This window comes from Aedes albopictus, chromosome 1, assembly GCF_035046485.1.
Source record: "Aedes albopictus strain Foshan chromosome 1, AalbF5, whole genome shotgun sequence".
In the NCBI taxonomy this organism is placed as follows: Eukaryota; Metazoa; Arthropoda; class Insecta; order Diptera; family Culicidae; genus Aedes; species Aedes albopictus.
Genome location: NC_085136.1, coordinates 84,193,446 through 84,206,590, shown reverse-complemented (window position 1 = coordinate 84,206,590; position 13,145 = coordinate 84,193,446). Strand labels below are relative to the sequence as shown.

At 47.6% G+C, this 13,145-nt stretch overlaps 1 protein-coding gene across 1 annotated transcript in view; it reads left to right on the top strand.

Moving 5' to 3' along the window:
* LOC109427463 (uncharacterized) overlaps window positions 1–13,145 on the top strand; it is a 191,400-nt gene that overhangs the window by 123,999 nt on the left and 54,256 nt on the right. Inside the window, exon 2 of the mRNA XM_062845611.1 lies at window positions 8,515–8,668. Within this exon, the coding sequence (XP_062701595.1) occupies window positions 8,515–8,668 (154 nt within the window). The remainder of the gene's footprint in view (window positions 1–8,514; window positions 8,669–13,145) is intronic.

Below are 13,145 nucleotides of genomic sequence, written 5' to 3'. Positions count from 1 at the left end.
CCTGGGCGTTTGAGGTGGGGCTAAGGGGGTTTCCATAAAGTTACCAGAGAGCTCAGAAAAGGGGGTTCCAAGGGCTTCAGGGGCGTTTCAAGGGGTTGTTTCAGGGGATTTGGGTGCAATGGGCGATCTGTCAGGTTTTAATGTCGTTTTTATGGGAGAACGAGAAATTCAGGGGGATTTCAATATAATTTAGGGGGTTTCAGGGACGGTTCAAGATGCTTTAAGGGCAATTCAGGGGATCTCTGGAGCCTTTAAAAGGCGTTACAAGGGGTGTTTGTACAAAACGTCCATAATGTGTGTATTTACCTTAACTGTTCTACTACATACATGTAATCAATAGGCATTAATATCAATAAACGATCAGAAGTTCTTGTACCTCCGCCACGGCAGGACGGCTGCAAATTAAGTCTTTTAATTCGTAATCAATAATAATCACAACGTAATATCATGGGTCCTATCCACTGCGCGATCAAGGGGTTTGAGGGGCGTTTCACGGCGTTTTGAAGTAATTTCAGAGAATTTCTGGGGCTTTCGGGAGCATTTTAATGGCGTTCCTAGAGATTTTAGGGGCGTATGATAGTATTTCAGAGGCGTTTCGAGGTATTTCAGGTCAGGGTCGTATCAGGGGGTTTCAAGAACATCTTTAAATTAAATAGCATTTCAGGGGCGTTTCAAAGGATTTTGGGATTCGGTCCCTGAAAATCTTTTGCAACTTCCTGAAACGCCTCAAAGATCCCCCTTAAACCCACTCGGACCCCATGTAACGCACCTGCGATGCTCCGAAACCACCTAAACGCCTCCGTAAGTCCTCTGAATCCGGCCAAAAATGCTTTGAAACTTCCTGAAATGCCTCCAAAATCCCTCCAAAAACCCCTCGGACCCAATGTAACGCATCTGAACCCCAAAACGCCTGCCTAACGCCTCAGAATCCCTTCAAGACCCATTTGCACCTCATGATACACACGTGAGACCCTCGGAAACCCCTTAAAGCCAGGCTTGATAATTCTCCTCAAAATCAAAAGAGTTTTGCAACATGCTTTAGAGCGGTGTTTTGATTTTGCCTCGTCGCGAGGGAGCGAACGAAACCCAAACAGAGAGGCAATAAAAACTGAGCGAGGAAGAGAGGAACGACTAAAGAGCCGATGATTATTTCGGGTTTTTGAGTGCGGTTTTCGCCTCGAGAGTCTTTCTTTGTATGGGAGTAGAACTCGCGAGAGCTTTTTGAGTGTGAGTGGACGTGAGAAACATAACAAGCAATTATGAGTGTTGGACAAACTCCTCGCTGTGCGGCAAGCTATCGGTCGGTGCTGTTGAGGATTTGCGTTGTGATTTCTGAGTTTCATTTTCACTCCTCAGGAAATCGCCGAAATCGCTCCCTCATTTTCTCGCGAGAGGGTTTCGGTCAAGCCTGCCTAAAACGTACCTGTAACGCCTCCAAAACCTGTCGAAACCCCCGGAAACCTCCCTGAGATCTCCTGGTATCCCACGGAAACCTCTTAGGACACCCTGAAACTCCCCTGTGACTTCCATTTGCTCAACCCTATAAACATCTTTTGGCCGCCGTTGTAATAGTTACCGACATTATTAAATATTCTTATGCACTATATTGGTTCTGATTATCTCTCCCTTTTTTATGCATAGCACAAACAAGTTGCATAAAAATAACCTGCATAGAAACAGACTTTAGCGGTTTTAATTGCTGGGAATGAATAAATTAAAAATAAGCATCAATTAAAACATGGCATAAAAATAATTAGAACTGGGTATGAATAATGCCGGCACTTGATATAAACGAACCTTATTCTGGAAAAAAAATATTTTTTTGGTCATTAACCCTCTAATACCCAAATTTTTGATTTTGATCTAAATATCATTTTTCGTCATCTAAAATCGATTTAAGCATGTTTTGGAAGATGATTCTTTTTAATTCTCGATTTTGTAAATTTCGGTTTTTGATTTTTCTAATTTTTATTTTTGAACATCCCCCTACTTTTATATTTTTCCTGGAAGCCTTTTCGGGATGCGGATTTTTTGAGAAGAAAACATTTTAAGATTTTATGACTATTGTTGAAATATTAATATTTTAATTTTTTTTCATTGACAATTTTATTTTCCGTGAAATTTCAAGGAAAATAATTTAAAAGTGTATTCGACTCCCTTAAACTATTTCACTATGATAGAATGATTTGGGAAAAATTAAAAATATGTGATTTGTAACGATTCAATACAAAATAAACCATGACTTCTGAAAGGTGACTAAAACATCAATTTTTAAATGATTTTTAAAAAATGTAAATACACTTTAAAAGACACCAAAAACCATTTTGAGATATACAGAACAGTCCTTAATGTCAGCCAAAAATATAAAAATTCTGATTGTCCACAAAACAAAAATTACAAAAATGCTAAAACTATACCCCGTCTAAAGGCGGGGTTGGGTATTAGAGGGTTAAAGGGATTTCCGAGGATTCAGATCCTAAAAAGAGGATGAGGAGGTTCCAGGAGGTTGCAGGTGTGTTTTGGGAGCTTCATGGGAGTTTCTAGAGGATTAAGATGGTTCCAAGTAGTTTAAGGTGCGCTTCAGAGGGCTTCAAGAGTAGTATTATAACACCCTTTCAGTGGTGCTATAAGAGTTTTAAAGGGCGTTTCAGAGGGATCCAGGACTATGGAGCTCTCTCATGAAGCCCTGTAGTTCTCCTGAGACCCCCTGAAACCTCACTAAAATCCTCTGCGACCCCTGCAACACCCTTGAAATCCCCAAGGATCCATTAGATGTCCCAAAGACCCCCTGAATCCCCATTGAAACCATCTGAGGCCTGATAAGACCCACTTGACAACATCTGGAATTTTCAAGAGACCCGCTGGAGTCCCTGCAAAAGCCCCCGAAACCCCCTGAAGCGCCCCTGAGATCGCCTGTAACCATCCTTAAACCCGTTCAGGCCTCCTTCTTTTTCTTCTTTGTGGCTCAACGTTCGCATGGGAACTTGGCCTGCCTCTCTTCAACTTAGTGTTCTCAGACCACTTCCACAGTTATTAATTGAAGGACTTTCTTTGCTAGCCATTGTATGAATTTATACATTGTGTGGTAAGTACAACGATAAACTATGCCCAGGGAGTCGAAAAAAGTTTTTCGACTTAAACGGGAATTGAACCCGCCGTCTCCGGATTGGCGATACATAGCCTTAACCACTAGGCTAACTGGAGACCCCTCCTTAAAGACCTCTGAGACCTCCTGGTATCCCCCTCAAAACCCAATGGGACTTCTGACACGCCCCTTAGACCCTATGAAAGCCGCTTGAAACCCTCGGAAGGGCATTAAGATCCCCTTTGGAGCCTTCCTGACACCCCCTAAGTCTACCTGGAACACCCCTGAGACCCCCTGGTTTACCCTGAATCCATTTGAAGCACCCCTGATACGTCCAGGTTCCCCTCTTAAATCCCCTGAGACCCCCTAGAACACTTCGGCAAACCTGAGCGTCTGTTCTCCAGGAGGAGTGGCTCACAACAGCGCCTGATCCCCATGTTAGGGGCGGCTGATCTACGTCCGAGTGCCAGGGAAGGACTCTAAGCTCAACTGTGCACTATGGTCCTCCGGAAAGTAGGGGGTTGGTGTCAGGCCCTACGAGCCAGCCGTAAAAAACCATTGTAAGGAAAAATCAGCAACATAATAATACGAACCGAGACCAACGGCAACGACCCCAGCGAACAAAAAGGACTTGCGATTGGAAACTCGGTAGATGGAACTGCCGATCTCTCAACGTCATTGGGAGCACCCGCATACTCGCCGATCTACTGAACGACCGCGGGTTCGGCATCGTAGCGCTGCAGGAGGTGTGTTGGACAGGATCTATGGTGCGAACGTTTAGAGGTAATCATACCATCTACCAGAGCTGCGGCAACACACGCGAGCTGGGAACAGCTTTCATCGTGATGGGTGATATGCAGAGGCGCGTGATCGGTTGGTGGCCGATCGACGAAAGAATGTGCAGGTTGAGGATGAAGGGCCGATTCTTCAACTTCAGCATAATAAACATGCACAGCCCACTTTCCGGAAGTACTGATGATGACAAGGACGCATTTTACGCGCAGCTCAAACGCGAGTACGATCGCTACCCAAGCCACGACGTCAAGATCATCATAGGTGATTTGAACGCTCAGGTAGGCCAGGAGGAGGAATTCAGACCGACGATTGGTAGGTTCAGCGCCCACCAGCAGACGAACGAAAACGGCCTACGACTCATTGATATCGCCGCCTCCAAAATTATGGCCATACGTAGCACCTTTTTCCAACACAGCCTCCCTTATCGTTACACCTGGAGATCACCACAGCAAATCGACCATGTTCTGATTGACGGACGGCACTTCTCCTACATTATCGACGTCAGGACCTATCGCGGTGCCAACATCGACTCTGACCACTATCAGGTGATGGTCAAACGGCTCCCAAAACTCTCCGTCATTAACAATGTACGGTACCGGCGACCGCCATGGTACAACCTAGAGCGACTGAAGCAACCGGATGTCGCCTCAGCATACGCGCAGAATCTCGAAGCCGCGTTGCCAGACGAGGGCGAGCTCGATGAGGCCCCTCTAGAGGACTGCTGGAGTACAGTGAAAGCAGCCATCAACGACGCAGTCGAGAGCACCATCGGGTACGTGGAACGGAATCGACGGAACGAATGGTTCGACGAAGAGTGCAGAATGTTTTTGGAGGAGAAGAACGCAGCGAGGGCGGTAATGCTGCAGCAAGGGACTCGACAGAACGTGGAACATTACAATCAGAAGCGGAAACAGCAGACCCGCCTCTTTCGGGAGAAAAAGCGCCGCCTGGAAGAAGCGGAGTGTGAAGAAATGGAACTGCTGTGCCGTTCCCAGGAAACACGGAAGTTCTATCAGAAGCTCAACGCATCCCGCAACGGCTTCGTGCCGCGAGCCGAAATATGCAGGGATAAAGACGGAGGCCTCTTGACGGACGGACGTGAGGTGATCGAAAGGTGGAAGCAGCACTTCGATCAGCACCTGAACGGCGTGGAGAACGTAGGCACGGGAGCCCACGGCAACGGAAGGAACGACGACGCCAGTGCAGCGGAGGACGGAAATGAACCAACTCCCACGCTGAGGGAAGTTAAGGATGCCATTCACCAGCTCAAAACCAACAAAGCAGCTGGTAAGGATGGTATCGCAGCTGAACTCATCAAGATGGGCCCAGAAAAGTTGGCCACCTGTCTGCATCGGCTGATAGTCAGGATCTGGGAAACCGAACAGCTACCGGAGGAGTGGAAGAAAGGGGTAATCTGCCCCATTCACAAGAAAGGCGACCATTTGGAATGTGAGAACTTCAGGGCGATCACTATTTTGAATGCTGCCTACAAAGTGCTATCCTAGATCATCTTCCGTCGTCTGTCACCTAAAACAAATGAGTTCGTGGGAAGTTATCAAGCCGGCTTCATCGACGGCCGGTCGACAACGGACCAGATCTTTACCGTACGGCAAATCCTCCAGAAATGCCGTGAATACCAGATCCCAACGCACCACCTGTTCATCGACTTCAAAGCGGCATACGACAGCATCGACCGCGCAGAGCTATGGAGAATCATGGACGAAAACGGCTTTCCTAGGAAGCTGACTAGACTGATTAAAGCAACGATGGACGGTGTGCAAAACTGCGTAAGGGTTTCGGGTGAACTATCCAGTTCATTCTTATCTTGCCGGGGACTGCGACAAGGTGACGGACTCTCATGTCTACTCTTCAACATCGCGCTGGAAGGTGTGATGCGACGAGCCGGGCTCAACAGCCGGGGAACGATTTTCACAAAATCTGGTCAATTTGTGTGTTTTGCGGACGACATGGACATTATCGCTAGAACATTTGGAACGGTGGCAGAACTGTACACCCCCCTGAAACGTGAAGCAGCAAAGGTCGGACTGGTGGTGAATGCCTCAAAAACAAAGTACATGCTGGTAGGCGGAACCGAACACGACCGGATCCGTCTGGGTAGTAATGTTACGATAGACGGGGATACTTTCGAGGTGGTAGAGGAATTCGTCTACCTCGGATCCTTACTGACGGCTGACAACAACGTGAGCCGAGAAATTCGGAGGCGCATCATCAGCGGAAGTCGGGCCTACTACGGGCTCCAGAAGAAACTGCGGTCGAAAAAGATTCACCCACGCACCAAATGCACCTTCAAGCACTCGGAGTTTTCGAGCGACGCGTACTAAGGACGATCTTCGGCGGTCTGCAGGAGAACGGTTTGTGGCGGAGAAGGATGAACCACGAGCTTGCTGCACTTTACGGCGAGCCCAGCATCCAGAAGGTGGCCAAAGCTGGAAGGATACGGTAGGCAGGGCACATTGAAAGAATGCCGGACAACAACCCTGCAAAGCTGGTGTTTGCAACTGATCCGGTTGGCACAAGAAGGCGTGGAGCACAGAGAGCACGATGGGTGGACCAGGTGGAGCGTGACTTGGCGAGCATTGGCCGCGACCGAGTATCGAGAACGGCAGCCACAAACCGAGTATTGTGGCGTACTATTGTTGATTATGTCTTGTCTTAAATGTGATGTCGAACAAATAAATGTACATATGTACAAGGCGATCCAGAGAGTTCAAGTGGGTTCCATGGGGCTCAGGGCTGTTGTTGTTTAAGATGTTTTCGTTGTTTTTTCGCGGGCTTCAGGATGTTTCAGAGAGTTTAATGAGGCTTCGGGAGAGTTTATAATTAGTTTACAGGGGGTCTCATGAGGGACTTGGAGGAGTATCCATGCATTCAAAGGCATATCCTGGGGTTCCAACAGGCCCCAAAAGTGTTTATAGAGGACAGAGCTCTCAAAGGTAGTTCGAGGTTTAAGAGGATTTCATAGTATTTCAGCGACCCATATTCAAGGGAGTCTTTGGAGACCTCTCTCCAACCTAAGCTCATTTAAACAACTTTTGGTTTTCGACAGATTTTTGTTCGCAGAATTTTCCAGAGTCATTTGAAGTTGAAATTTTATTTCAATTTCCAGAAGATGACGCGCAAAAAATATCAAATGTAAAAAAACAACTCTGGAGAATAATGAACCCAAAACCCAATCGATCACCAAGCTGTGCAATAATAATTAAAACTGCCAGCTATTATTGTTCCCACCGAGATCATTGAAATCGAGAACCACGTTCGAACATTTATTTTACCGAAAATTGACTGGCCTCGCCGTTGCCGTTGAACTGCATCGCCGCCTGATCCTGATTGGTGAGCAGGCAGCACATTTTCGCACAAATGGGTGGGCTGTTATTTTGATGCTTTTCCATGTTTGGTGTCATCATCATCAACACTACAACAACAACTACGAATGCAATGGCGAGACATGGGTGAATTGTGAATTAATGTCGATTGGATAAAGGCTCACAAAATGAGAATACGGGAGGGATGTGACGTGGATGATAACGGTAGGACGCTGCAATGGGCTTTTAAAACAGTCACTCGATTGCCGTCGCGGGACTTATTGCTGTGACAGTTGTATTTACTGTCTGACACACGTCAGACAATGCATTGCGATAAAGCATCCTGTTTGTCATAATTCTGGGACCAATGCAAATCACTCGAATTCAACCGACTTCGTATAATGGAAATCTCCATAGATATATTGATGACATAGAAAGGGGATAAATTTCTAGCAAGACCATACTGAGGGTGTCTGTCTAGGTTCGCATCCTGGTCGATCCAGGAAGTTTTCGTTATGGAAATTTCTTTGACTTCCTTGGTCATAGAGTATCTTCGTGACTGCCACACGATTTACATGTGCAAAATGATCATTGGTAGAGGAAGCTCTCAGTTAATAACTGTGGAAATGCTTTTAGAACACTTAGCTGAGGAGTAGACTTTGTTCCTGTTGGGACATTGCGTCAAGAAGGAGAGGAATTCAAAAGTAGGATATCGGCAAAACGGTCCACATTAACGAATATGTAAAATTTGGAACGTGTGGAGCGGACCTGGTGTGATGGTTAGAACACTTGACTATCTCGCCGAAGACCTGGGATCGAATCCCACTCCCGACAAACTCGCAAAAATGTGAGTTCTTCCTTCGGAAGGGAAGTAAAACGTGGGTCCCGAGATAAACTAGCCTAGGGCTAAAAATCTCGTTATTACAGATAAAAAAAATTGAATCGTTACGTTACGCCAATAAAAAGAAGATTTCTTTGTGTAATCATGACCACACAAAGCCCCTTTCAGACGTTCAAGTGTGGTCATATAGTTTTTGGAAGCAGTAGCGAACCAGTTCGACGGGACCCTTTTATACGCGAATCAGTGGTGGTTGAACCCACCATGTCCCCTTGTGTTCGTAGCAATTGTCCATGCACATGCCGAGTAGCATCGACATTTCCAGAAAATCGAATAACATACCACTCCATGACCGACGTACCACAGCGAGTCATTCGATAACCGACTGACCGATGGGCTTACAGTAATGCATCAATTTCAAATTTATACCTAGCGTGTTCTCATGCGCACTCATTTTATCTTCCCCTTTTCAGAATGCTGGCCGGTGGGAGCCATTCAGTTGACCGACATCAACGTGCCGGAAATAGTGGACCTTCGGGCGACGGTTACGTTGGCCTGTTCGTACGATCTGCAGAATCAAAAGCTGCACTCCGTCAAATGGTACAAAGGCAATCGGGAGTTTTTCAGGTGAGTGTTGAGATAGCATAGCTGATGCAGCTGGATGTGGTTTTCAGCATGCTATCAGACATAAAAGCCTATAAGCACGTAGACATTGGTCAGTTTTGAGATCACTAGCCTTTGCCCGGCAACTCCTATCCCTACCTCCGCGTGGTACCAGCCAGGCTGCTTGCAACCTTTGGGAAGATAGGGTACCGGTTGGAACTTTGTCCTTAGGTTAATCGGGTAGGAGAGTTTGCTCCTACAAACCTGAGCGTCTGTTCTCCAGAAGGAGCGGCTCACACCAGCGTCTGATCACCATGTTAGGGGTGGCTGATCAACATCCGAGTAGCTGGGAAGTAAGAGGTTGGTGTCAGATCCTGCGAGCCTGTCGTAAAAAAGAGCTGCAACGGAAAACCAGCAACAGTGTAATCGGGCTCGGATTAAAGATTTTGGGATCCCGGGGCCCGAGCGGGTGTGGAGGCCCTTTGCAGGTAGAAATGCGATGAGCAACAAAGTTTTTCTTTGATTTTGACAACCAAAAATGGTTTTTGTGGGACCCCTAGAATGTTTGGGTCCTCACCGCCCCCCCTTAGATACGGCCCTGAGTATAATACGAACCTAGACCACCAGCATGAACTCAAACAAAATGGATATGCTATTGGATCAAACTGGAAAAGGTTCTTACAATCATCACAAAACTACAATAAAAGGTATAAGGTTTTATAGCGGTTCTGAAAACCTTACCTTGCTTACCAATCTGGCTATGGCCGGAGTGGCCACTGCTTCACATAATAGCCGTCTACATTCCACTCGGTCCATGGCTGTTTGTGTCCAGTCCTCCACTTGGTCGACCCACCTGGCTCGCTGCGCACCACGTCTTCTTGTACCGGTCGGATGACTCTCGAGAACCATTTTAGTCGGGTTGCTATACGACATCCTGATGGCGTTACCCGCCCACCGTAGCCTCCCTATTTTCGCGGTATGGACGATGGTTGGTTCTCACAGCAGCTGATGCTGCTCGTGGTTCATTCGCCTTCTCCAAGTCCCGTCTTCCATCTGCACACCTTCCGTTCGAAAACCCTAAGGGCGCGTTGGTGCTCTGCACGAAGGGTCCATGTTTCGTGCCCATAGAGAACGACCGGTCTCATCAGCGTTTTGTAGATAGTTAACTTCGTGTTAAGGTGAACTTTATTCAATCGTAGAGTTCTGCGGTGTCCAAAGTAAGCACGATTTCCTGCCACAATGCGTCTCTGAATTTCTCTGCTGGTATCGTTGTCGGCAGTCACCAGTGAGCCCAAGTACACGAATTCTTCAACCGCCTCGATTTCATCACCGTCGATATGAATTCGGGGTGGCGGGCGCGGTGATTCCTCCCTGGAGCCCTTTGCCATCATATATTTTGTCTTCCACACATTAATGACTAATCCGATTCGCCTGGCTTCACTCTTTAGTCGGATGTACGTTTCCGCCATCGTCTCAAATTTACGACCAATAATATCAATATCATCAGCGAAACCAAGCAGCTGAACGGACTTAGTGAAAATCGACCCACTCGTGTTGATTCCCGCTCTCCTTGTTACACCCTCTAACGCAATGTTGAACAGCAAGCACAAAAGACCATCAGCTTGCCGTAACCCTCTGCGAGGGACTCGAGAGTGTCCCTGATACTCGAACTAGGCACATCACTCGATCCATCGTCGCCTTGATCAATCGTATCAGTTTATCCGGGAATCCGTATTCGTGCATAATCTGCCATAGCTGTTCTCGATCGATTGTATTGCTCCACCTGGTCCGCCCATCGTGCTCTCTGCGCTCCACGCCTTCTTGTGCCAACCGGATCAGTTGCAAACACCAGCTTTGCAGGGTTGTTGTCCGGCATTCTTGCAACAAGCCCTGCCCACCGTATCCTTCCGGCTTTGGCCACCTTCTGGATGCTGGGTTCGCCGTAAAGTGCAGCGAGCTCGTGGTTCATCCTTCTCCGCCACACACCGTTCTCCTGCACACCGTCGAATATCGTCCTCAGCACGCGTCGCTCGGAAACTCCGAGTGCTTGCAGGTCCTCCTCGAGCATGGTCCATGTCTCGTGCCCGTAGAGGATCACCTGTCTTATTAGCGTTTTGTACATGGTGCATTTAGTGCGTGGGTGAATCTTTTTCGACCGCAGTTTCTTCTGGAGCCCGTAGTAGGCACGACTTCCGCTGATGATGCGCATCCGAATTTCACGACTCACGTTGTTGTCAGCCGTCAGTAAGGATCCGAGGTAGACGAATTCCTCCACCACCTCGAAAGTATCCCCGTCTATCGTAACATTACTACCCAGACGGATCCGGTCGTGTTCGGTTCCACCTACCAGCATGTACTTTGTTTTTGAGGCATTCGCCACCAGTCCGACCTTTGCTGCTTCGCGTTTCAGGCGGGTGTACACCCGAGTAGGTGGAAAAATCTGATGAATAGCATATTCAGTTATGATTGATTGAATTACTGAAGAGCAAAAACTGATATTAGTTTGATTGATATAAGAGGTAAAAGAACAGAAATAATAGCAAAATCTAATATGGTGAACTACTCAATAATAGCTCGTTAAGATATTACAAGATCAAAATAATAGCAGACAAGATTTGTCACTTTTTTCTAGAAAAAAAAATGAAAAAATGGCAGCATCCAGCATCGAACCTACGACCTTAGGATTCACAGGCGGCGATGCTTACCACTCAACTGTGGCTCGCTGTTGTAAATGACATGGGAATAAGAGCATGCGGTTCTTCGTATCCACAGCTCAGAAAGGAGCACTTGGCATTTCACTAACATTGAGCCATCTCTATGGGTGTATGTGTTTTATTTCGTGCAGAAGAGCTAAACTTGTTCTTATGTAGAAATTTTCAGCTATTTCGACAAGAACAACAACTGATACCATATCACTTTGAGCTATTCGTGAGATATTCACTAGATTTTTGAATAACTCATCAAAATCACATCGAGCTATGCCAGCAAAAAGTGTTCGATTTGAGATATGATTTAGATATTCTCGTCTACCCGGGCAGCTCTGCCACCGTTCCAAATATTCTGGCAATAATGCGGACGACATGCAAAGCACACAAATTGTCCGGATTTTGTGAAAATCGTTCCCCGGCTGTTGAGCCCGGCTCGTCGCATCACACCTTCCAGAGCGATGTTGAAGAGTAGGCATGAGAGGCCATCACCTTGTCACAGCCCCCGGCGAGATTCGAATGAACTGGATAGTTCACCCGAAACCCTTACGCAGTTTTGCACACCGTCCATCGTTGCTTTAATCAGTCTAGTCAGCTTCCCAGGAAAGCCGTTTTCGTCCATGATTCTCCATAGCTCTGCGCGATCGATACTGTCGTATGCCGCTTTGAAGTCGATGGACAGGTGATGCGTTGGGACCTGGTATTCACGGCATTTCTGGAGGATTTGCCGTACGGTAAAGATCTGGTCTGTTGTCGACCGGCCGTCGATGAAACCGGCTTGATAACTTCCCACGAACTCATTTGTTTTAGGTGACAGACGACGGAAGATGATCTGGGATAGCACTTTATAGGCAGCATTCAAAATAGTGATCGCCCTGAAGTTCTCACATTCCAAATGGTCGCCTTTCTTGTGAATGGGGCAGATTACCCCTTCCTTCCACTCCTCCGGTAGCTGTTCGGTTTCCCAGATCCTGACTATCAGCCGATGCAGACAGGTGGCCAACTTTTCTGGGCCCATCTTGATGAGTTCAGCTGCGATACCATCCTTACCAGCTGCTTTGTTGGTTTTGAGCTGGTGAATGGCATCCTTAACTTCCCTCAGCGTGGGAGTTGGTTCATTTCCGTCCTCCGCTGCACTGGCGTCGTCGTTTCTTCCGTTGCCGTGGGCTCCCGTGCCTACGTTCTCCATGCCGTTCAGGTGCTGATCGAAGTGCTGCTTCCACCTTTCGATCACCTCACGTCCGCCCGTCAAGAGGCCTCCGTCTTTATCCCTGCATATTTCGGCTCGCGGCACGAAGCCGTTGCGGGATGCGTTGAGCTTCTGATAGAACTTCCGTGTTTCTTGGGAACGGCACAGCAGTTCCATTTCTTCGCACTCCGATTCTTCCAGGAGGCGCTTTTTCTCCCGAAAGAGGCGGTTCTGCTGTTTCCGCTTCTGTTTGTAACGTTCCACGTTCTGTCGAGTCCCTTTGCTACCGCCCTCGCTGCGTTCTTCTCCTCCAAAACCGTTCTACACTCTTCGTCGAACCATTCGTTCCGTCGATTCCGTTCCACGTACCCGATGGTGCTCTCGGCTGCGTCGTTGATGGCTGCTTTCACTGTACTCCAGCAGTCCTCTAGAGGGGCCTCATCGAGCTCGCCCTCGTCTGGCAACGCGGCCTCGAGATTCTGCGCGTATGCTGAGGCGACATCTGGTTGCTTCAGTCGCTCTAGGTTGTACCGTGGCGGTCGCCGGTACCGTACATTGTTGGTGACGGAGAGTTTTGGGCGCAGTTTGACCCACACCAGATAGTGGT